This window comes from Lactuca serriola, chromosome 9, assembly GCF_051521515.1.
Source record: "Lactuca serriola cultivar US96UC23 chromosome 9, Lser_US96UC23_V15, whole genome shotgun sequence".
Classification (NCBI taxonomy): domain Eukaryota; kingdom Viridiplantae; phylum Streptophyta; class Magnoliopsida; order Asterales; family Asteraceae; genus Lactuca; species Lactuca serriola.
The window spans coordinates 62,072,124-62,098,895 of NC_136416.1; the positions used below are offsets into that span (position 1 = coordinate 62,072,124).

Below are 26,772 nucleotides of genomic sequence, written 5' to 3' on the forward strand. Positions count from 1 at the left end.
AAATAGCTTTATTTCTTAGCCTCCAAGAAAAAAAAAAAAAAAAAAAAACTAGTACCATTTTGTAGCATTTTCCTTTTTAATGCGATTGATTCCAAGTTGAGAAACCCACGATCAACTTCCTAATCATCTATCATATTCATATTATTCTAATTCAACTCCCATACTAATTTTCATCATTCCCCCTGTTTTTGTTGAAGATTAACAGCGAGAAAGAGAATGGTTGTGATTAATGGTGAAAGTGAAACATCTGCCGATCAACTTCCGTTCGCAAGAAGGTTAGTATACGACCTTCACTTGGTTTATGGTTCATTCAATTGAGATGCTCTATCACTTTTAATCACTGCTTTCATCATATCAATGGTGAGCATCACCAACCCCACACTTGCCATTTTATTGTTCGTATAATAATATTAATAGTCTATATTAAATAGAAAGAAAAAAAAGGACAAATATGTCTCTACTCCCATCATATATTTTTTCAAGAAATAATAAAAAAGTAGCTCAACCAAAAAAATGGCCATCAATTTGCATTGCCAAAATAATGACAGCAATATGAAAAATGGTGAAAGAAAAAAAACGCAGATGCCGTCTGTTTTTTACATAGGATTTATCTATATATAATTTTTTCTTAAAATGATTGTGTGACTTTGTCATTTTAGAGGCTCTTTACGATTTAGTAAATTTAGGCCCTAAAAGTTAATGTGAAATTGGAAATCTGCAATAACAACTCATAATTTTCAAACACCGAGAAAACAGGGGTGAATCTAGAACAAAAAACTATATGGTTTCTTATGTAAATAAAATTAAAATAGTTAGGTCTTTTAGCAAAAATAGGTGGGTCTTTAAGCAAAAATGAGATAGGTCATTCATATTTTCTATATATATTTGTTGTATTTAAAACCTACCTTATTGAAGCTTAGCTACGCCCCTGCCAGAAAGATTGAAGAAAATTGCAAAGTATGAAATTTTCAAACCCTGATTGAAACATTGCAAAAGTGCAGAAATCTTATTAATAGAATAAAAAATCTTACATTTTCAAACCCTAACGTTGCAAAGATGAAACTAAGAATCAGAAAATGAAATCGTATATATATATATATATATATATATATATATATATATATATATATATATATATATATATATATATATATATATATATATATATATTCTTGGTGGTATAGTGGAGAAAAAGAATTACATGAAGGAAAGATTGAAAGTACGAAATTTGAGAGTGAAATATGGTTAAATAAGGCATATTTATTTCTGATTTTTGCGAACTCATGAAGGCTTGAGAATGACATTGTTGCTAATTTATTCATAACCATGGTAATCGGCTAATCACATGAGTCGACCATTCAGGCTAATCACATGAGTAGGCTAATCACATGAGTCGACCATTCAAGTTACCCTTTCAAAATTTGGCTATGTTCCATTTCATCAAGTGAACTCCTTAAGGATCGAGCCTATTCAAAACGACGTCGTTTTGGTTGCTACATCACCGTTTCTCAGATGACATCATCATTTTGCAAATGCCATATGGATAAGTGATGGCTATTTTGGCTAACTTTTGTTGAGTTCCAACCTCCATTCTAGGTGTCCTCCTTTGACAAAAGAAAATTACAATTTCTTGGAATTTTCTGACGACCTGAAAATTACAACATCTTGGAATTTGTTGATTGGGTTAACTTCTGTTAACTTTGATAAAAAAAATTTCGCCGATTGTGAAGACGATGTCTATTTAAGTCGTACTCTGAATGGTTTCCAGTTTAGATCTTGAACTTGAGCAAATGGATGTGAAAACAACCTTTCTCCAAGGTGATTTGGATGAAGAAATATATAAGGAGCATCCAGATGGTTTTAAGGTGCCAAAGAAAAAACATCTCGTCTACAGATTAAAGAAAAGACTTTATGGTCTTAAGTAAGCGCCAAGGCAGTGATACGAGAAGTTTGACTTGTTAATGGTAAGTCACATGTACAAAAGAATTGTCGCAGACCACTGTGTATACCTAAACAAGTCTTCCATATGATAAATTTGTCAACCTTTTTCTATATGTAGATGATATGCTAGTAGTGGGCCAAGATGAAACCATGATCAACAACTTTAAGAAAGATTTTTCCAAGTTCTTTGATATGAAAGACTTAGGCTTAAGTGTATTCCATTAGGGTTTTAGTGTATTCCATCTCTATAAACAGTACAAATATGTATACAGTCTTTACAATAAGGACCCTACACTATACATGAGATACAAATAAATCATAAACTAAACCCCCCCTCCCCCCCCCCCCCCCCCAATCAATTTGAGCAGGGGGTTCACTATTTCGTAACTTGTTTCAAAAATATAAAAATAACTATGTAGGAAGTCTTTTTGTAAATATATCAACAAATTGATGAGCATATGGAAAACGTACCATACACACACACTTGACCAATGGCAATGTGTTACCTAACACAATGTAAATCTATTTCCACATGTTTGGTTCGTTGGTGCTTAACTAGGTTAGAAGCCAAGTACATGACACTAACATTGTCACAAAAGACAGTAGTATGAGATAACGGACATGACAAATCAAGAAGGAGATTTTGAAGCATTAGCTACCCCCTCTATTCTACTTCAACACTAGATCGAGACACAATGTGTTGACGCTTAGAGGACCAAGATATAAGGTTATCCCCAAGATAGACACACAACATAGAAGTAGAGTGACGAGTTTGAAGGCAACCAGTCAAATCAACATCGAAATAAGCAACTAAATGATTAACATGAGACAGACAAATTTGAAGACTGTGAGACATAGGACTCTGAAGATATCAAATAATGCGCTTGAGTGAAAAGAAATGAGGTTGATGAGGGTCATAGATATAAAGACATATTTGCTAAACTGCATAGTCAATATTTCGATGAGTGAAAGTCATATATTGAAGAGTACCAGGCTTCGGAGTGGGGTCAGTAACCGACTTTCCAACACCGGAAAGATTGGGTTTAGTGTCCGTGGGAGTGCTACATAGATTACAGGAAGACATATACGCACGATCAAGAATTTCTTTTACAAACGCAACTTGTGAGAGGAACAGACCTTGCATAGTCCTAGTAGTAGTAATGTTGAGGAAGAAAGATATGACCAAGATCTGTCATGGAAAGTTTAGAGGACATCCGAGATATAGCAAGAGATATTAAGGACATATCTGACGTGGTAAGAATGATGTCATCGACATACAGAAGAAGGTAGATAGCTTCAGAGCTACGATGAAAAAAAAAGTGTCAGAACGACTACTATGAAATCCAATGGAGAAGGATAGACCGTAAAACATGATAGGGTTTGAGCATTCTAACACTCATATGGTGTACATGCAACCCTATAAACCTTGGATCTATGTTTTCTCTATTATACATGCAAATATTAAATATTTCAAGGTTTCATCCTAACTAGCATATTATGAAGCACCTATACTACAAAGTTCTAGTTAGATGACATACCTTTTGATGTAGCTTGATGTCTTCAAACTTTAAGAGCTTAGCCCCAATAGTGTGGAAGCCTCAAGTGGAATCACAAATCACCAAAACACCCTGGAAAACCTTTTGAGAATATGGATACTTGGCTCACACTTATGAAATCGGTTATTGCCCTCTTTAGTGTATCTACACTAGCCACTAGCACCATTTCATGAACTATAAGACCCTTTATATAGTGTGGAGGATTAGGGTTAAACCCTAATACCCAAGACCTTTCATTTCCTAGGATCCATGGGTTAAAGCTCCATGGACTATCCATGATAGCTTAGCCCAACCTAAATGAACTTGGCCCATTCCATATATATATATATATATATATATATATATATATATATATATATATATATATATATATATATATATATATATATATATAAGAGTCCATATTTAATTAGTTCCTTTTGATCACTTAATTAATTCTAAATTAATTCTTGATCAATACTAATTAAATACTATGATTCCATATTAATATATTAGAACTTATAATATATTAATATAAATCATAAATATACTATTCTCAAAAGACTAACCATATAAATTGTGTCGGTGAAGTGCAACCCAAATGGACCATGCCGAGTCTGGTTAAGTACATACCAAATATAGTTATGGACTTAGACATTAATCCAACAATCTCCCACTTGGATAAGTCTAAAACTATTATTGAGTATAACTTCAAAACCTAACTGGAAATCATAGCTCTTAAAGCCGTTGTCGAACTCTGACCTTGTCAACGAACTCTGACTTTTGGCAATGACTTGTCCATTAGATAAGAGATCACATATTCCTCTATTCTAGATATTATATGGACTGATACATGGATTATCAATCATTCTCTCTATCCATTTGTTGTTTTCCGATTTCCGATTTATGATGACTGATTGATTGAACAAATCAAATCAGTCCTGGATTGGCCAAGCACTCACATGTGTCATCATTAAATCATCGAGGGGCCCACAGATATCGCTTTTATCCCGAAGGTAAAAGGAATGGATAAACTTCGACTCATATGACTTGTTCTACTACTTGTTGAATCATACACAAAAACACATTTTATAACATCGAGTTACCGAATGTGTTTTCGTGCAATCAATGTACAACCAACTCATAGTAACAACTCATATCTCTAGGTTTGAAGAATATAAGATATTATCGTCTCATGATCACTCGTGATAAAATCCATGAAGTGATTCAAATGAGCGCGGGCTGAATCCAATACTCAGAAGTTATGAGCACTCATGAGTGTTGTAGCACAACTTTGTCCACCAACTTGGACCTCTACAAGCCAACCCATGACAGTCTTGATTCATATCTACTTCCAACATATGACCGACTATGGATGGTTTGAATAACTTAGTCATTCCGGAAGAATAACCTAGTTATTATGGAAGTCAAAACATGCAAAGTGAAACACAAGAATAAATGAATCTAAAATGGTATCAAAACCTATGAATATAAATAAAACACTTTCTATTTATCACCATACTGATTACTTATTATTCATTGTTTCGGTTTTATCAACTTTATACTTGAATTAAAACTAGGTGTCCCATGCTCCAAGCATGTACACTATGTTTTCTAAACAATAACTTTGTCATACATCAAGTATGAACTCTATGTTTGACTATGATCCTTTTCTTTGTGAACTTAGATCAATTGAACATAATTTCAATGATTCTCTTTTCACACTCCCAAATCTTTGTCTTAAATATAAGAATTCCAAATTCGTATCATTTATCGAAATATGTTTAGATTTTAAACTTACATGCACTGTTCCTCTTGTAATGATTATGCACAAAGCCACAAAGGCTTGGCAATAATCATTACAGAGTATCCCAATGGAGAGCAATTCCATGGAAACGATGTCTCAGATTCAAAGCGCATTGCTTTGAACATGCTTCTTGCATTAAGTTTCTTTAACCTTACACAGATTGCTTCCACCTATGAAGACAACTCTGTATTCCCATTTTGACTATCACTTCTGAACAAGAGTTGCCTCTTTTCAGACTATGTCGATATGGTCCTTCCAATATTAACAGTATACTTCCAACTGTCCTTGAGCAACCAATCTTTGGTAAACCTTAGATTGTCCTCGACATTTGCTTAATCACTTTAGTCATATCCAATTCTAGACATTATTCCCCTTAATGCCCCAAGGCATTTGGAAAATTCAAAAAGGATAAATATTATAGCACATGTAATCGATCTTGTACCCAAAGTAAATGGGACACGATTCATGATGTTTCACATAAAGACATGGTTCTAGACCAGTCTTTTGCCATAATAATTTTATTGTTTGCCATATTATCAAAATTTGACTATGAAAAGGGACGCCGTAATCATAATCGAATTTTGAGAACGCAATATATAGAATTTTCTTAAGTTGAACCAATCCAACATGAAATTCATATATATATATATATATATATATATATATATATATATATATATATATATATGTGTATATATATATATATATATATATATATATATATATATATATATATATATATTCTTGACTAAAGGTAATTAAAATATCAATATAAGCTCTTTAGAATGATTATAAACTCAATCTAAGCTTTTTAGAATTGAAATGAATTATAATTTTCTCTCCCTTAATTATAGCAAAACAACCTTTTCAACCCCTACAACCTCATGAATTGAAACTTTTGTTTTATATATTTAACATTGCTAACTTGCAATTCTTATCATAATTATCATGCTCCCACTAACATGATGATTATTAGCATAACACTTATGCTCCCACTAACTTTGACATGTATCCAGAAAACAGCTGGACCTCTAGAAGTCAATACTTTATTGACATTCTTACCAAAGTTCAGATTTCTGATACTAGATTGCTTTGATAAGGCTTTTTCAAAATTATACACCTTATTTTAGATAGCTCACAAGTGTGTCTGAACAATTTCAGAACTATGAAAAGGGATGTCGTAATCATAGTCTCAATTGTTTAGACCTTTTGCCAGTTCTCATAAGTCAATGTTAGTGTACCGGTTAACCACGCACGCTCCACTAATGACTTTGAGAACTGCAAATATCACAATTGCTATCTACTTAGTGAAAGAATTTCCTCACCATCATTTTCATGAATCGGAGAGAAACCTTATGACACTTAGATTTTATGATGTATGTGTTCTTATCCATGTGAATTTGTCAAACCATAATCACAAGACTAGGTTAGTGACAAATCCTAACTCATATGGATTGAACTTGTGCAATCTTAACTTCTTGCCACTTGGCAGCTCAAGGGCCTGTCATTGCTTCCAAGTAGCTATGCAAACAATTGAGAACATGTAGAACTCAAATGTATAGCCAACTTAACTGGAATGGGCACAAAAATGTCAACACGGTAGGTTATAAACCTCTAGTTGTGTGCTAGTGAGGAAATACATGTTTTATTCTTGATTACTTCTTGAAACCCTTTTTTAGACTCCCACTGTCTCCTTGAACTATAAGACTTTCTTGACAAATATTCAAGAGATAGTGTGGATTTAATCAAGACAGACACTTAACACAATTGGCCTTAGTTGGTCTTTGTTTTATCCAAAACATCACAAATTACCAATTTCAAATGTACAAGAGTAGAAAACTTTTACTCTTACATTTGACAAGTGTTTTAAACCTTCTTTAAGACATGTCACTCAAGTTACAATCTTAGATTATAACTCTAAGAATTGTTTTTGGAACGATATATGAATCATCTTCTTGATTTAACCACTTCAACAATTCATAACTCCTCTTCTTAACTATCAGAATGCACTTAGAGGATGAATTGCGATAAGGTCTCCAAATCATTAAGATGATCTTAAAACATGATACTAAAGTACTCTCCCATGTTTTCAGATTTGAGAAACTTTTATCCTTCTACCTAATTTGATTCTTCTTATTCGTTATGTCATACATTGAAACTTTTCCAATGTCTCAGAATTATACTTAAGCTTGTAAGTATAATCATATTTACTAAACCTTAGTAATCATGACGAATAGTCTTATCCATCTTTTGTGGTGAACTTTGACCAGTGCACAAGAATGTGTACCCGATCCCTTAGTCATTTACATGACTCACACATCCATGTGAACAAGTAATTAGTCTTAATTTTCCAATGCTTGAAAATTCTCATTCATCATACTATACAACTTGCATGATTCCAAGTTTCGGTCCAATTTAAACTTGGGTGATGAGAAACTTTTCTTATTTGGTAAATTTAGACACTACCACAAATGAAAGAATCAAAACCATTTTCCTATATTACTAGCAATGGAATCATATAAACAACAATTTTTCACAAATACCATTGTAAGGATACTTAAAATAAATAAAATCAAAAATTTCCTTTTATTTTAAAAAACTTTGCGGAAAAACTCATCCTTACAATCCATATGAAAACCTTGTTGTTATCTTTTCCTAAGCAATGTGTCATAACTCCTAAGTAACAGCTCAAAAATTTTGATGTGATCGAAATCCATCTTCGTGATCAGAATCAGCATATACTTCCTTTAAGCTTTCTCTCTTTTCTTTGATTCTTATAACATCACCGTGTGACTCACTCACATTATGTAATAAGAATCTCCAAATAGGAGCTTAACAGAGTTAGACAACGGATTTTACCTGATGTAGAGTCAAACTTATTGACTTTAACATCCTTAGGTAAATTTGGCAGTTTTGCAATCAATGCCCCTTCTTTTGGCAATTTAACATATGGACCCTTTGGTAATGGTACATGGGACTATCACAAACTTATTTTTTTCTCTTTACCATTTAGTCAACCGAGTTGACTATGGCCGATCCCTTTCCATTGGGAAGATAATGCTTTTTCTGGATTTCCAGTGTCACCATTGTCAATGTCCATAAAGTTTTGGGAAGTCGATCTTCTAATCAAATTTGCTTTACTAGTCTTCATTGCTGATTCAGCAGCACCAAGCAAATAGATAAGATCATTATGGGTCTTGTCATAGACTGTTTCATAGGAGTCCCAAAGGAACTCACTATGTGACTTAGAAAGTGATTGAACCACCAACTTTCTCAAGACTTTGACACCCAACTCTCCCAGCTTGTCAATACGTGACTTCATCTCCAATATGTGATCACACCTAGACCTTGCCTTTCCAATAGGGCTTAAGTGACCTTGAACTTGTGGGTTAGGGAGAATAATTGGAGGAGGTGGAGGAAGTGAAGTTCCAAGAGATTTAGGAGGATCATAGATGTTTGAACTAGACATCTTTTGAGAGATATTCAAGATAGTTAATCTAAAGCCACTAATATAACACCCAATATGAAATATTAAGGCTAGGACCCAACAAACTATTGTATAACTTGGAAGAGAGATGTCGTAATCCAAGCTATAAAATATTTGAAGGTAGGTGAATGACGATTCACCAATTTCCACCAAGATAAACGAAATGTATTATTAGGTTTTAATTGGTTTTGAAACTCCTAGATTCTTTTGAGATTCATTGAACTTTTCAATGGCATGTTTCAATCTCGAGTGTGCCCTTCAGGTTTTGTGACTGGGATGCCGAGGATCACAAAACAAGGTGTGAAGTAACCATGCAAATATATTTGGTACCCTTAATATTTACCCCTCAATCGATGTGTCGGTTAACCACACACGCTCCACCGATACTATGATAAACATTAAGTTACCCTTTGCCTACCTTGTTAAGTCCAGGTTAGTGTGCCGGTTAACAACACACACTCCACTAACGACTTAAACAAAGTGCAAAGTGTAATTTCATGGATTAGCACCTTATTCATATTTTCCTAAGTAACTAAGATTGATAATTTATAAATGTTTAGTTACTTAGTATTTATCATTAATACTTTTAATGAAGGGAGAATTATAGTCATTGTCCTACCCGTTCGGCTAACGACCCTCCACCGGTCAAGGAAGCGGTGGGTGGGAGTGGACACCATTAAACTGCCATTTTATAGGCAGTAACCTTATACCCCCTTATAGACCGGCTTCGTGAATTAGGCCTACTAATGGTAAGACGACTTGCTCTTATACATATATATATATAAATATTATTAACTTATAATATTATAAAGTATAAGGGTTGAATTTTAACTTTTAAAATTCTAAGGGCTTAACTTGGAATTAAAGTATTCATGGGAAAACTTTACAAATTCCAAAACTTGAGGGCAAGTTTTTGAAACTATTCAAAACTTTTCATTTCATAACTTATGATTTTAATGGTTCATTAAAATGAAGACTCTTCATTTTTTATGTAACCTCTTACTCTTTAATAACACTTTTAAAGAAGTGACTTTTAAACATCCATAACTTGAGGACAAGCTCAAGTTATGGAGTCATAATACTATTTAATGAAAAAGACTCTTCATTTTTTATTTAACCTATGACACTTTTATGAGTTTTAAGATTCATAAATGTGACCTTTTATGTAACTTGAGGACAAGTTACAAAAACACATTTTATGAACTACCTCTAGATTAATTAGGATTGAAAACAACTAAAACACAATTTTTTCATTAATCTAAACTAACTCATAAATCAAGGAAACATAAAACTTTTGGTAATCCATAACTTATGGAGTTAAATGTTGTTTTATGATGAAACTTTTCATGTTCCATAACTTAAGAATAAGTTATGGAATTCTTTTAAAACATTAACACCAAAATATGTAAGTCCATAAAAACTTTGAATCAATTTTTTTTAAAACCTTTTCATATCCATAACTTATGGAGTTTTAAAAAAAAACTCTTTAGATCAAACTTTTAAAACTAATAAAATAATCATATCATTTTATCTTTTATTAAATTTGACCTAATTCAACTCATATAGCAAATGATTCAAATTTTACAAATAATTAGTTTTTCACAAAAACAAGTAATTATCTTAAAATTTGACAAACGTCATGTTTTTTTTTCCTTTTTTTCAACTTTGAAAATAAAACATTTGCATCAATATAATAGAGAACAACCCATGACTCTGATACCACTGATAGGTTTTGAGCATTCTAACACTCATATGGTGTACATGCAACCCTATAAACCTTGGATCTATGTTTTCTCTATTATACATGCAAATATTAAATATTCCTAACTAGCATATTATGAAGCACCTATACTACAAATTTCTAGTTAGATGACATACCTTTTGATGCAGCTTGATGTCTTCAAACTTTAAGAGCTTAGCCCCAATAGTGTGGAAGCCTCAAGTTGAATCACAAATCACCAAAACACTTTGGAAAACCTTTTGAGAATATGGCTACTTGGCTCACACTTATGAAATTGGTTATTGCCCTCTTTAGTGTATCCACACTAGCCACTAGCACCATTTCATGAACTATAAGACCCTTTATATAGTGTGAAGGATTAGGGTTAAACCCTAATACCCATGACCTTTCATTTCCTAGGATCCATGGGTTAAAGTTCCATGGACTATCCATGATAGCTTAATTAGTTCCTTTTGATCACTTAATTAATTCTAAATTAATTCTTGATCAATACTAATTAAATAATATGATTCGATATTAATATATTAGAACTTATAATATATTAATATAAATCATAAATATATTATTCTCAAAAGACTAACCATATAAATTATGTCGGTGAAGTGCAACCCAAATGGACCATGCCGATTCGGGTCAAGTACATACTAAATATAGTTATGGACTTAGACATTAATCCAACAAAAACACCGGTACCAGGAGTAAGGAGCTTGCTTAAGCATGTATAAGGCTTTGCGAAATCGACATACATAAGCAGGGTGTTAAGGTTCTACATAACCTGGAGTTTGTTTTATATAAACTTCCTTAGTGAGTTCGCCATGAAGAAACACATTCTTAATGTCAAGTTAATGAATAGGCCAACGTCGAGAGATGGAAATGCTTAGAAGTATGAATGGTAGCGGGTTTAACAACATGGTTGAACGTGTCGTCGAAATCTAAGTCAGGCGGTTAGGAGAAGCCTTCAGCAACTAAGCGATCCTTGTAGCCATCGACAGCCGACAATGTTGGTACTGAGAGGAGAGATGTAACGACCCAATTTTCAAAAGAAAATTTTCATTTTTAATTAACCAAAATATTTCCACAACCATGAGGTTTCCAAATACAATTGTTTCCAAAATTCATAACCATTACAAATTTATTTCAAATCATCAGAGTGTCCCATAAGATGCCCGAGAGAGAGTGCATGTCTATCCATCAAACCTTGCCCTTGGGCTCAGATGTACCTTAAACATATCCACAAACGGTAATATAATTCTTAGTGAGTTCCGCAGAGCATACCCCACCCACAATTCACATAACACATATCATATTAGCTATAAGAGCTATCTCTACCACATAAGCCATGCATACAAACATATAAGGATGTCGTGGGCTCCTCCCAAGGTCTTACTCCAAGGTGCCATGGGCTCCCCCACATGGTCTTACACCTAAGTGTCATGGGCTCCCCCCATGGTCTTCAGCTGGAAAACCATGGGCTCCTCAACATGGTCTTACAACGAAGTGCTATGGGATCCTCCCATAGTCTTTGCTTGAAAAGCCATGGGCTTCCCAACATAGTCTTACATCCAAGTGTCATGGGCTGCCCCCATGGTCTTTCCTTGCAAGTATCACATATATAGATAACATATTACCAAACATATCTAACTATCATACCACATGTCTCTACAACAAGCAGACCACATATCTCTACACAACAAGTATACCATCTATCATGAAATGGGCCGGCCTTGGTGCCTTAGACCCATTGTTATGGTGAGAAGACTCACCTCTTATGAATGTAGAACTGACAAGCTAAGATTAGCTAATCCCCCACGTGCTGCTCCAAATCAACCACCTATAATAATCATGTGATTAACTCATCAAAATCTCGTAGACACCCTTAAAGTTAACCCTGGTCAACAGTCAAGGTCAACAATCCATGTTGACCTCTACTCGTCGAGTGGGTCCAGCAACTCATCGAGTTTTCTGAGTAATTCCTCCACTCGTCGAGTTACCTGTGTAACTCGCCGAATCCCTCCGAAAACTCATGAATACTGAACCAAAAACTCATACAACCGAAAAATCATGACAAACGAAAACTCAAGAAACCGAAAACTCACTCAAAAGACCCGAAAACGGGTAAACCCTATTTGACTCGTCGAGTCAGCTAAGGCACTCGACGAGTTCCTTCAGTCTCCTTTAAGTTCAGCCTCTTCCAGTGGGATCTAAAGTCCCAAACTCTAGATTCAAACTCTCCTAGTGCAGATACCAAGTAAAGTTGCAAACTTTACGTGCATGCAAGGTCCTCCAAGGCTATAACTTCAAAACTAGGCTTCCTACAAGGTTCTCATGCATGGAAAGGGGCTAATATGGATAAAGTGAGTGACTTTATGTCCTTGGGGACCTAGAGAGGTCTAGATCTGGAGCCATTTCCCTGTGATAAGTCCATATCTGAGTTTGACCCCATTTTGCACCCAAAAGTGACTACATTCTACCATGAAATGAGATATAAGTAATTAGAGATCAAGGTGGTAACTTTACCTCTAAATGAATTCTCACAACCCATAGATGTTGGATCCCAAGCTTTCTCCCTCCTTCAAGCTCTTCTATCTTCAAGTTTCCTTCTTTAGAGGCACAAATTCCACTCTCTAAGGTCCACACACACTCAAAGAAGCTCAAATATGCGGTTAGGGTTTCTTTTTGGACTGTAAGGATGATGAGGGAGGCTACAATGAACCATAAGTCCTTTAAATAGGGTACCAGCCCCTAAAATTTAAGGTTTTCCTCTACAACACCTACTCGTCGAGTCGGGCCTTCCGACTCGTCGAGTAAGGTCGAAATCCTGCGTCCACCAAAATGTCTCTACTCGATGAGTTGGACTCCCAACTCGCAGAGTCCACACACAAAACCATAAAACTTAATTAAGTAATACATGGAATAGGTGTTACAAGAGACAAGATCCCGAGTTTGATTACAATGAAGAGCATCCATTTCAATATCCATGGCAGATTTCTAATTAGGATCACACATGGATTGAAGGGTAGAGCGAGGAATTGGAGAGATGTCATAAGTAGAAGAAATATTGAGGATTTGACGAGGCTTTAAAGATCCAGTTTGAGAATGGGCTGTCATAGAGTCACAAGGAATATGATTCGACATAGGAGGAGGAGAGGAGGAAGTAGAATCATCCAAAGACTAGGGTAGGGAAGAAGGAGAGGAGAAGACGTGGCGTCCAAAGGATAAGAGATGAAGGGATTCAATATACTAGATGAAGTAGCATGTGTAGGAAGGACAAATGAGACATTTTCTGGAATCAAGTAGTCATATTCAGAGGTAGTGGGTGTTGAGTTAAAGTATTTGTAAGGAAAGTTATCCTCATCAAAATAACATGGCAATAAATAATGAGACATTGGGTTGTAAATTCAAGGCATCGATGTCCTTTGTGATCCGGAGAGTGTCCAAGATAGATGCAAGATGTTGAGTGTGGTGAGAGTTTGTGAGGAGAGGTGGATGCGAGATTGGGATAGCAGAGACATCCAAATACGCGAAGATGATCATAGGAGGGAAACATATTGAAGAAGACCTCAAAGTGTGTTTTAAAAGATAGAGTGGCCATGGAAAGGATGTTAAGGGTGTAGACGGTAGTAAGGAGAGCTTCGGCCTAGAATTTAGTAGGCGATGATGCTTAAAAGAGATACGTACGGAGAATATTGTTAATTGTACATATGACAAGTTCCACCATATCATTCTGTTGGGATGTATAGGGGCATGAGAAACAAACACGTATGTCGTGAGAATGAAATTGATTTAGAAGAGATTGATTTCTATATTCACAACCATTATCACATTGAACACATTGAATTTCGAAATTAAATTGTGTTTTAATATAAGCTTGGAAATTGCAAAACACAGAGTAAACATCAAATTTAGCACGAATGGGAAAGACCCACAAAAAGGAGAATAATCATCTAAAAAAGTATATAGTATTCGAAACCACTAATCCTAAACCGGAGAAGTCCACAAATCGGAATGTCTTAATTTAAACAACTTAGATGTCTTTGCTGATGAAGACTGGGAAAGAAGACGACAATGCTTTCCTAGTTGACATGCATGATAGAGAGAACTTATTTGAAGAAGACGTTATAAAATTGCGAGACCGTAAAAACTTCAAAATTAAAGGGTCGGGATGCCCTAAGCGACGATGACAGGTAGGGAGAGACACAATAACGAGACCAGTAGCAGAGGAATGTGAAGAAGACTGAGTAATGGGATGGAGATCTCCAGTATTACCACAACGCTGGAGGAGGACACATGAATCAACATCCTTAACGAAAAAACTAAACGGTCAAACGTAACAGAAATAGAGTTGTCAGTGGTAAATTTATGAACCACACAAGATCTTTGACAATTTTGTTAGACAAAAGAATATGTTTTAGCATAAATTTATTTTGAGAGAGGAGAGAAAGAGTGACCTGTGTGACTGACCGGAAGCAAAGCACCATTACCAACTATTATGGAATTAGAATTACACAGAGTAAGGGAAATCATGTTACCTTGAGTAAATGACCTATGAGAGATTGTACCGGTGTCGATGTAGAAAATATTATCCAGAGGTGGTTGTACACACATTGCTTGAAAAATGGAGCTGATATCAGTCATTTTTGAAGATGGAGTCGGAGGTCTGGACCTTGGCTGCCAAAAAAATTGTTAACTGCTATGGATTATGACTGAGGCCAGCATGATTGTTTTGTGTGAAATGGGGTGTCCGTGAGGCTGTTGCTAGATCGAAAAAGGAGAATGGGTCGACTGTAGAAACTAGTCCGGCTGGAGATGATGAACAAATCAGCTGGTGGGCCGATGGTGCTCCAAAGCTTGATGGACTGAGAGAATTTGAGCTGAAAGGAGCATAAGGCGAGTACCATGGAGTGCTGATTCCCATAACCTGTTGAGAAGCTTGAAAAAAATCTTGATTTGTTGGAGTATGCCTGCATAATGAGATCGTTGACCCGGAATATTTCCCGTAACTTGATTAGTACTAACATACAAACTAGAATTATCCCTCTAGAGGCAACCCGATTGTTATTCCGGTTTTGTTCCACAATGTTGTTATATGAACGCAACAATTGGCGTAAGATTTGCATAACAAGCTCAATTTCTATAATCTCATAGTCGAAATTAGACAATGCATCAACTAGATTCTTCAAGGTGTGGCAGAATTCGGTGATTGAGAATGCACCCTTTTTTGTATTTTTGAATTGATCTTGCAGTTAGAACATGCATGACATTTTGTTGTTGAGGAAAATTTGTCCAGCTCATCCCAAAGATCTTTGGTAGTACAATTATCTAGTGATATAATTTGAAGCAGATTTGGATCAACTGTAGAGTAAAAGCCAAGACTTAACACGTGCATCAATGGAATCCCAATCTTCATCATCATCGCCCGTTGGTTTTGATTTCCAGTAATATGACCAACAACTTTGGCACCTCTACAAATATCAATAAGGATTCTTCGCCAAAGTTTGTATTTTGACCCGTCCACAGTTAGTTAGTTTAAAACTGAATTGATTATATACCTTAGTCACCGCATAGACAAGCGTTTGAGCGGTTGGGAAATTGGTAGAGGATGAGCCCGAGATGGACATAATTCCGAAAATATAAAAACTCGTGAAATAAAAAACGACAAAATAACAAGATGAAGCTTACTATGGGCAGGAAGAGGGATTGTAGGCGTATGGAGCACCAATCCTAGACGTCGTGACGATGAGAGATTTCGAGAACATAGAAACAGTAAGCAACAACGTCGAGTGAAGGTCGATGATGGAGTAACACTGGTGATTGTTGTTCGGTGGAAGCAGTCACGAGAAAAACTTGATGTAACAGACTGTGATAGAGCCAATAACAATTGGATATGAACCCAAGATACTTGGAACACAAGCAAAACATCATGTACGATTGGTTGGGGATGATCAATTGCTGGAACAAAGAAGGAGACATTGGGAAAAAGAGTGTACGTATGAAGAAGGAAGGATACGTATGAGGCTTGATAGCATGTTTGATAGTGAAAATACCCATTAGGGTTTTAGTGTATTCCATCTCTATAAATAGTACAAACATGTATACATTATTTACAATAAGGACCCGACACTACACATGAGATAAAAATAAATCATAAATTAACATTGGGCATGAAAATTATATGTGATTGAAAATCGAGAAAATTGTTTTTATCATAGGAGGAGTATATTGAAATTGTGATCAAAAGGTTCAACATGAAAAATGTCACGCACGTTGATACACCATTGAAAAATCACTTTAAGTTGAGTAAGAAAAATTGTCCTTTTGATAAAGAACAAACAAGATGAAAATAATCCCTTATTCCCCAGTTGTAGCTAGGAAGCCTTATGTATGTGATAATGTATACACGAGTTGTAGGAAGCCTTATGTATGTGATAATGTATACACGACCTGATACCACTCATGTCATTAGTGTTGTCAGTAGATATCTAGGAATTCTGGGAAAGTATATACGTATATCAATCCAAGTTATATAAGTGTTTGTAATTATCAACAACGGAAGCCAAGTACATGGCCGCAATTGAAGCTTGGAAGGAGATTATATGGCTAAAACGGTATCTTCGAGTATTAGGGTTTCCACATCAAGAGGACATCGTTTATTGTGATAGTCAGAGTGTTATGGACTTGATCAAGAACTTTATGTACCACTCTTTCACAAAACACATTGATATACATTATCACTAGCTCAGAGAAGCAATCGAGGGAAGAAAATTAAATTTATCAAAGGTCAACACAAATGACAATCTTGCAGAAAAGTTGAACAAGGTGGCGACACAAGAGAAACACAAACTATGTGTCGACATAGATGGATTGAGGATTGTTAAATGGAGACCGGAGGGGGAGATTTGTTGAGTTCCAGCCTCCATTCTAGATACCCTCCTTTGTTGACAAAAGAAAATGGCAACTTCTTCTTTTGACATGATGAACACAAGAAATGGAGAGGCTAAAACGGTGGCTACCATGGCTATAAATAGAGGTTCTAACCATAGTTTGTAAATACATCCCAAACAAACATAGTTAGATCATAACACTAGATTGAGAGTGTTAGAAAGAGGTTTGTTTTTATTTTGTAATAATTGAATGTAAAAGTTGCTCTTATTGTAATTATTTTCTTGTATTAAATATGAGAGTTTTTTAATACCAACAATTTTTGTCTATTTTTTGAAAAGTGGTTGATGGGATTAGACATATTTGTTTTTTTCTCTATTTAATATTGTTACTTTTTTTTCTTAATAAAGTTGCTTCAATAATACAATAACTAATTATATAAGAATATTTATTTTAATTATAAATGTACATAATAATATAATTTATAAAGCTATTGTAAAGAAATATGTATGCTAATTTTATAAAAGACTAATAAATACAAAGGTTGTTTTCAACAACTATGAAAGTTACTGAAAGAGGAATATACTTAAAATATTAATTTTTTTATGTTAAATATAGTGCAATGTGTTAGTGTACCCGCACTGGTGCGACACAGTTTTTTTTGTCTTTATAAATGTTGGACTCTCTCTCTCTCCACAACGGCTCTTTTGGAGAGACAATCTGGGGCTCCACATATTGTTTATTTGGTATCATAGTCGGCGTCTTCATCCCAGTGGCTTAACATATCCTTGTCTTACTCATTGAACCTCCTTCTCTGAGGGGGAGTGTTAGTGTATCCCACATTGGTGTGATACGGTCCCTTATGTTTCTATATATATGTTGGAGTCTCCCTCTCTCCTCAAAGGCTCTTTTGGAGAGAGAGAATCTTGGGTCCACATATGTTTACATAATGGTTCAGATAAGATTTATCGTTTATGCTATCTTTTAAGGGTTGGAGTTGGTCTTAGGGGTCCTAAATTTACACCACTTTTATCAATTTGAGTGTAAAAGATAGTGTTAAGGGTTGGAGTTGGTCTTGGGGGTCCTAAATTTTGCTCAGGACATGTAGAACATGGACAGTGGGTGTTGTTAGACACATGTGATTGGCATAAACAGAAAAAAGAAAAGTTGTTTGATAGGAGTCGATGAGTTATAATTTTGTAACACCTAGCGATGATATCATAGATGTGATTGCATTATTGAAGTTCTTGGATGTCTTTTATAACGAATTTAAGTTTTAAGGGATAGTTTACTCAAACTTTTGATTAGTTGTAAGTGCACTTTTCTTGATGCAATATTTTGTGTATTTTGATCAGTTATCAGATAGAAGCTCTGGAGCAAGCAATAAAACAGAACACAATAGTGTTCTTGGAGACTGGATCAGGCAAAACATTAATTGCTATTATGCTTCTACGCCACTATGCTTACCTGTTGCAAAAACCATCACCTTTCATTGCAGTTTTTTTGGTACCCACTGTTGTATTAGTCAAACAGGTTAGACCCTTACCATGTTTCGTAACTTTTTGCACTCCATATGCTTTTTGTTAACTACATTTATGAGAGTTTGTATGCCTTATTGCTGTATAGCAAGCTGATAGTGTTAGAAAACATGTTGATCTGAAAGTGGAAGAATACTGGGGGGAAAAAGTTGTTGATCTTTTGAATATTGCTGCTTATTGGAAGAAGCAACAAGATGAAAACCAGGTATAAAAAGTCAACATTTGACCGGACACATTGACCAGTATAAGTTTTTGACGAATGATCATGTTGCAGCTACTGGTGATGACACCTCAAATTTTACTTAATGCTTTGAACCGTAGTTTTTTAAGCTTGGATAACATCAAGCTTCTGATATTTGATGAATGTCATCGTGCAAAGAAAAAATATGAGTATGCTCTTATTATGAAGGTGTGTTATGTTTTTATTACATCTTATGTTTTAGGATGATCATATTGTATTAATATTAATTTTCTAAATGTGAAAATCATTTATATAGGAGTTTTATCACCCCCGGTTATGTGATGGTGGTTCTCAGCTTCCTAGGATACTTGGGATGACAGCTTCACCTGTGGAAGCTAAAGGTATTAAAATTAAAATTTATTTTTATTGTTTTGTTTTCTTAATTAGTTTGTAATTAGTGTGATCCTAATTAGCTTGTTTTTTGTATTGTAGTGTCAAGCTCACCCAAGGATTATTGGGAACAGATGAACAAACTTGAGACTATGTTGAATTCAAAGGTTTTTAAAGAAAATTTCACATTTTTCTTCAAGCATTTAAACTAGTTATTTGATTATAATGGCATAATTAAGTAGTATATTTTTTTTAATGAAGGTGTATACGTGCTCAAGTGAATCTGTGTTATCTGACTACATTCCCGTTTCTACTGTTAAGATTAAGTTTTACAAAAACATGGCACCTCCTTACCATGTTCTTGAGGAGTTAAAAAACACTCTTTCAATTTTAAGACAAAAGGTAATCTTTACTGGTTTTGACTTTTAAATATTTATCAAAGTTGTATTATAATTAACAAATAGTCAAATACAAATGTTACTCCACAGCATGAATCAAAAGTCAGTATAAGTTCAACCCTCTCAGAATCTTCAAGGCAAAATGCCATTAAAAGATTGTCCATTTTGTATTCAACTTTTGAATTTTGCTTAGACGAATTGGGCATTTTCTTGGCTTCAAAGGTGTGTTTTCAAACTACTAATCTTTTCTTGCAAACATAGAAATGGAAAATGACCTTTTTACCCCTTGTAACAGGCAGCGGAAGCATATTCATGCGACAAAAATGACATGTTTTTATGGGGGCAACTGGATTTACGTGGAGAAAATATATCCAGGGAATTTTGCAAAGATGCCAACAAAGTTTTTTGCTCATACATACCTAATGGTACTTAATATTACATTCTTTTTAAATGGTGCTTGTTTTTTTAGAAAAACTTTTTCTTTTTTCTTCAAACTATCTTTTTTGGCGATTTCCAGAGTGGTCAATCACTCAAGTCAACGAAGCAACTGTGAGCATTGGGTTGCTCTCAACAAAAGTCGCCTGTTTAATCGAATCTCTTGCTGAATATAGGTATATATATGCCATATTACGTAGGGAAAATTGAGGAAAATAAGAATGTACTTTGCTCTCGCTAATGTTGTGGGCATTGTACTCTATTTCTATATATCTACCAATCTGTAATTTGTTTTTATATAAATTTATTGTAGGGATGTGAAGGAAATGAGATGTTTAATCTTTGTTGAGAGGGTAGTAACAGCAAGGGTACTAAAAAGCTTACTGAGTGAATTGCACTCTAAACTTTTTGACTGGAAAACAGAATATGTAGCTGGGAATAATGCTCTTATGCAGTCACAAAGTCGGGGTGTACAAAACAAAATAGTGGATGAGTTCCATAAAGGAATCGTATGTATGTCTATATTTAATATTATAGTCAAAGTGCATGTGTTAAAATTAAACATAATTTGTGATATATATACAGGTAAATATCATTGTGGCAACATCAATTCTTGAAGAAGGCTTGGATGTACAAAAATGCAATCTTGTAATAAGATTTGATCCTGCATCTACTGTTTGCAGTTTTATTCAGTCTCGAGGTCGTGCTCGAATGCAGAACTCTGATTTTCTTTTACTGGTTAAAAGGTACAAGTTTTAATAATAGAGTTGTTTCACATTTTGATGTGGTGTTTGTGAAATATGTTATTTATTTATTTTTTGATGATTTTTAGTGGGGATGATGATACGCTGAATAAGGTGAATAATTACCTTCTGAGTGGAAAGATCATGCGGGATGAGTCTTTGAGCCATGCTTCTGAACCATGTGGGCCCCTTGAAAAAGACTTGTATGATGAAGTGGTGTATCATGTTGAATCCACAGGAGCGACTTTAAGATTGAGTTCGAGTATTTCCATGGTTTATTTCTATTGTTCCAGGCTACCTTCTGATGGGTTTGCTCTTAACTTTTGGATGCTTCTATCATTATTATTTTTTACCTTTTAACAAAATGGAAGGAAAAAGATATAAGATAATATAAAAAAGGACCAAAATGGGCGGGGTCTTATTTAACAAATTTTGCAGCATTTTAGAAAATTTGAAAAAAAAAATCAAATAACGCAAGTATTGAGAAATTGTTCGTATTTTGTGAAATGGTGATGCCATTTCGCAAAAAAAAAAAAGATCAAGTCTTTTTGCAGCCTTCTGTTAGTAAAATCTAATTTCGGAATTGTAGGGAAAAAAGTAGTCAATTTGTTAAATGAGACCAATAATTTTGGTCATTTTTGCGACTATCCCAAATAATAATCGAGGTCAATTTTTTTAAAGGTTAGTTAATAATGGGGAAACCATCATTTTCATGATTTTATTTATTAAGTTGTTCTTTTGTATAGAATGAAAAAGAAACGTCTATATATAATTTACCATAGTAAAGTCCATTAAGTAAAAAATAAACAACATGTTACTCTATCCCATGAAAAATACAATGTTTGACTTTAAGATCTTTCTTTGAGTATACGTCGAAAATAAAATACGAAAAGACAATATAGACGAATGTTGCTGATTTGTTACAGGTTTCATGTGATGTGGGAAGTATAATTTACACCCATCATTTTGTCTTCATTTTTAATGACTTTATGCTTATCTTCGACTATTCTATCACTTGTAGGTATTTTAAACCTTACCCAAGATTCGTGATTGACAAAGAATTAAAAACTTGCACTATCTATTTTCCTAAAAGCTGCCCACTTCCAAGCGTGCATGTTTCGGGCCCCACAAAAATGCTGAAGCAACTTGCATGTTTTGAAGCATGTAAGCAGTTGCATGCAATGGGCGCACTAACGGACAATCTTATCCCTGATACATTGAAAAAATCAGCTGATGATGAACAAGAAACCGGTAAAATACTAACATTTAATTTACTTCACAATCTCTATTTACTTGATTCATTTTTCAATTCACTATTTTTTTTAACAGGAATCAAGTATGTCGAAGAACAAGTTCAATACATACCACCAGAGCTTGTTGGATTTGGAGATAATTCATCTAAGTTATATCATTTTTACACGATCAATTTAGAAAAACACTTTGATTACAACATTCCACTACAAGATATTGTTCTTGCAGTAAGCACAAAGTTAGAGTTTGACAATGAAGGGTTGACCTTTGATCTTGAAGCGGATAGAGGAGACATTTCTGTTTCTTTGACTTATATTGGAACGTGTAAGCTTACTTCTGAACAGGTAATACACAATTTTCGAGTTTTTTTTATAAATTTTCTTGCCATTATCGTTACAATATTGTTTTTCTTTTTTTGTTTCTTCCAGATAACGTTAACGAATCAGTTCCAAATGGTGGTGTTGACACTACTTATTCACCGGTCAATTTCCAAGTTGAAAACGTGTGTTGATTCGTTTAAATTAAAAAATGATGCTGACATGGCGTACGACTATCTGTTACTCCCGTCAGCGGGCCCACATAAAGCTCCAATGATTGTGGAGTGGAAGGCTGTTAAGGCTGCTATGTTCTCATATGAAAGAGGTGTAGACGAACGTATGTGTTGTTTAAAGGGAAATAATCATGAAAAAGTGCACACAAAAAGTGGATTAGTATGTAGTTGTTTAGTGGATAATTCTTTAGTGTATACCCCTCATAATGGGCGCATATATTGCACTACTGAAAGATTACTTGGTTTGAATGGCAATTCGACCTTGGAAATAAAAGAAGGGGAAGTTGTTACCTATAAAAATCACTACAAAAGACGGTATTTGATTTTTGAATATTGATTCACACTTATTAATTTTCTTTTATTTATTATTCTGGATAAGTGTAAAATTAGTTTGTTAAAAAAAATGCAGACATGGAGTTGACTTGATGTTCGAAAAAGAACCGCTTTTTGCTGCTAGACAACTTTTTACGGTTCAAAATTTTCTTCAAAAAGGGAGACAACAAAAGGAAAAAGGTTTGTTTTTTTTTCTTGTTATGTTTAATTATTAGCAAGGGTAAGACTTACATGAGTTTATTTAAAAGAAAAATTAATATGAAATTCTAAACATTTGAAAAGTTTGAATTTATAAGAAAAATAAGAAAAATATTAAATTTTTAAAATTAAAATGTTTTTTTTCTCTTTTAAATTAAAAAAAATAATTTAGATAAATAAATAAATGAAACTAACGAGGCTAATTTAGAAACTTTGAAATTAAAAAAAAAGTTAATTAATGAAACTGATATGCATTAATTATTACATTTATTGCAATAATTATTGCATTTAAATATTATGTGGAATTTAATAAAACGGAAAAACCATAAAATGACATGAAAAAAAAACTAATTTAAATAACCACAAAATGACATATGGCAAAATGAATGAGAATGTGACATGTGTCAAAAAAAATCTTTATTTATTAGAATAGATTTATTTATTATTATAAACGAAATTTAGAGTAAATTACATTCTTGGTCCCTGAGTTTAGCTGATTTTGGCTCAAAAAGTTATTTCTTACACTTTTGGTCCTTATTTAAATTAACAGCTTGAAGCTGGAGTTAACATTTTAAGGACCAAAACTGCAAGAGAACTTTTGGAGACTGAAAATGCACAAAAAAAAAAAAAACTAAACTCTAGGACCAAAAATGTATTTACTTCGGAATTTATATACTTATTTTTATTTGTTGTTATGCTTATTATTGTTTTGTTTATTTGCAGAAACAAGTAATGCAGGAGTTGAGCTGCCATCTGAACTATGTGACATCATCATGTCTCCTGTTTCTATAAGCACAATTTATTCTTTCTCCTTTGTTCCATCAATCATGCACAGGATCGAGTCGTGGATGATTGCTTTGAATTTGAAAAAGATGCATTTATGTCATAGTATGCCAAATGCAGATGTTCCTGTCATTAAGGTATTCATTTCATTACCCTTCTTTTATTCATTTCACTATCCTTCTCCTTATGTCATTCTGTTGTTGGCTCTTTATAGGTTTTGGAAGCTATCACAACAAAGAAATGTGTAGAAAAGTTTCATCTGGAATCCTTTGAGACTCTAGGCGATTCTTTTCTTAAGTATGCTGCTACTCAACAGTTATTCAAAACACTTCAAGATCAACACGAGGGAATTTTGAGTCCAAAAAGGGAGAAAATTATATCCAATGACTCGTTATGCAGATTGGGATGTAACTGTAATCTTCCGGTAATGTCTCTTTTTATATCTTATTCAACTCATCTAAGATAAGGGTATTTTGGTAATTAGTTACTGTATTCAGGGGTTTATCCGTAACGAGCCATTCGAGCCAAAAACATGGATTGTCCCCGGAGATCGTTCTAGCAGCTTTAAATTGGAAGAAGAGGTTCTATTGGATGAAAGAAAAATGTATATCAGGGGCAAAAGGGTAATAAAAAAGAAAGTAGTGGCGGATGTTGTGGAAGCATTAATTGGTGTTTTTCTAAGCGAAGGAGGTGAGCTGGCAGCGTTATCTTTTATGAGATGGATCGGTATATCGGTTGACTTTGTCAACACGCCATATACACGAGCTTTGACTTTGCATCCAGAAAAATATGTAAACATTCAGTACTTTGAGTCGTTGCTAAATTACTCATTTAGAGACGTATCTTTACTTGTTGAAGCAATAACTCATGGGTCCTACATGCTACCCGAAATTCCAAAATGTTACCAGGTTTGCTTCCCAAAATAACATCCCACTTTCATTTCTTATTATTTAGGCTTTTAGCACTCTACTTACAAATTTTTTTAAACAATTTTTGCAGAGATTAGAATTTCTTGGGGATGCAGTGTTGGATTATATGATCACAGTGCATTTGTATAATAAATATCCAGGAATGTCTCCTGGAATGTTGACTGATTTGAGGTCAGCTTCTGTGAATAATGATTGTTATGCACAATCTGCAGTAAAATACGAATTACACAAACATATTCTCCATGGATCTCAAGATCTTCACCGAGCTATTGTCACTACTGTTCATGAATTTGATCAGTTGTCCATGAAAAGTACTTTCGGGTGGGAGTCTGAGACCTCATTTCCTAAGGTCAGTGATCTTTTGTAGTTAACGTGTTTAAAACATTGGGCAAATTGTGTGAAATAGCACTCATTTTACCAATATGGGCAATGTGCTTGCATTTCTTAAATTATAATTTCAGCATACTTACATTTTTTTACTGATAGTAGCATTATGCAACCCACACTAGTAATGTACTTAAATATATATATATATATATATATATATATATATATATATATATATATATATATATATATATATATATATATATATATATATATATATATATATATATAATTCTATAATGATAATAGCAATTACCAGCAGATAAAGTACATTAGCGAAATGTAAGTAAGTTAATATCATTGGTAAAAAATAAAGTAATGTTGCTATAATTTGTAAGAAAAGTATGTATATATGTTTGTATTATGAGTAATAAATATAAGAATACAGCTATTATGGTTAAAATAAAGTACATTGTCCATATTGTTAATTAGTGATAGTAAAGTACGTTGCTGTTAACCAATCTGACGTTTTAGTCATATAATTTACTGTTTGTTTGGGGTATTATTGTAAATAGGTACTTGGAGATGTGATAGAGTCTATAGCCGGGGCGATTCTTGTAGATTCTGGATACGATAAAGATAAAGTATTTCAGAGTATTAGGCCTCTTCTTGATCCCTTAGTCACACCCGAGACACTGAAACTGCATCCAGTGAAAGAGTTGCATGATATTTGTCAGAAGAATCACTTTGAAATGAAAAAGTCAGCCAAGCGTGGTACTACTGATGATGGTACCATCTCTTTCACTATAGAGATAGTAAAAGACAATATTGTCCTTAAAGATTCTTGCATGGCTGCAGACAAGAAAATGGCCGAAAGACTCGCGTCAAAGTCTGTTTTGAAGTTGCTTAAAGAGTATTTGTCAGCCGCATGATAACATTTTTTTTGTTTAAGTTGTTTTCGAGGGGTGTGGGTTTGAATGTTTTTAGAAATGTTGGTTTTTTTTTGTTTTTTAGAGAGTAACTTACAAAAATAGTCCTTGTGCTTTTTGATTTTTACAATGGATAGTCTAAAACTAAGACACTTTTCAGTTTTGGTCTTTGTTTCAAGGTTTTGTATCAATTTCAGTCCCTGAACTAGAAAGTCCAAAGGATCAAAAGTGATATGAAACAAAATAAGGACAAAAATTGAAAAAAAAAATGGTAAAAAGCAGAAAGCACATGCACCATTTTAGCAAACTACTCTTGCCTTTATTGCGTTGGTAGTTGGTTGCCATGTGTGTACAAAAACTCAAATGCTTTATAAGCCCTTAATACCATCGTTTTTGC

At 34.1% G+C, this 26,772-nt stretch overlaps 1 protein-coding gene across 1 annotated transcript; it reads left to right on the forward strand.

Annotated features, from left to right (window-relative positions):
- The first annotated feature begins 4 nt into the window (after window positions 1–4).
- Window positions 5–26,772, forward strand: LOC145077270 (endoribonuclease Dicer homolog 2-like). Its single transcript, XM_079023006.1, has 22 exons — window positions 5–275; window positions 18,746–18,923; window positions 19,017–19,133; window positions 19,203–19,337; window positions 19,426–19,510; window positions 19,602–19,666; window positions 19,761–19,901; window positions 19,988–20,119; window positions 20,193–20,322; window positions 20,415–20,508; window positions 20,646–20,841; window positions 20,918–21,078; window positions 21,165–21,383; window positions 22,097–22,326; window positions 22,405–22,670; window positions 22,755–23,191; window positions 23,286–23,389; window positions 24,131–24,327; window positions 24,405–24,614; window positions 24,688–25,098; window positions 25,190–25,468; window positions 26,022–26,772. Exons 1-22 carry the CDS (start codon window positions 217–219, stop codon window positions 26,376–26,378), a joined length of 4,203 nt encoding a protein of 1,400 aa, XP_078879132.1. The 5' UTR covers window positions 5–216; the 3' UTR covers window positions 26,379–26,772.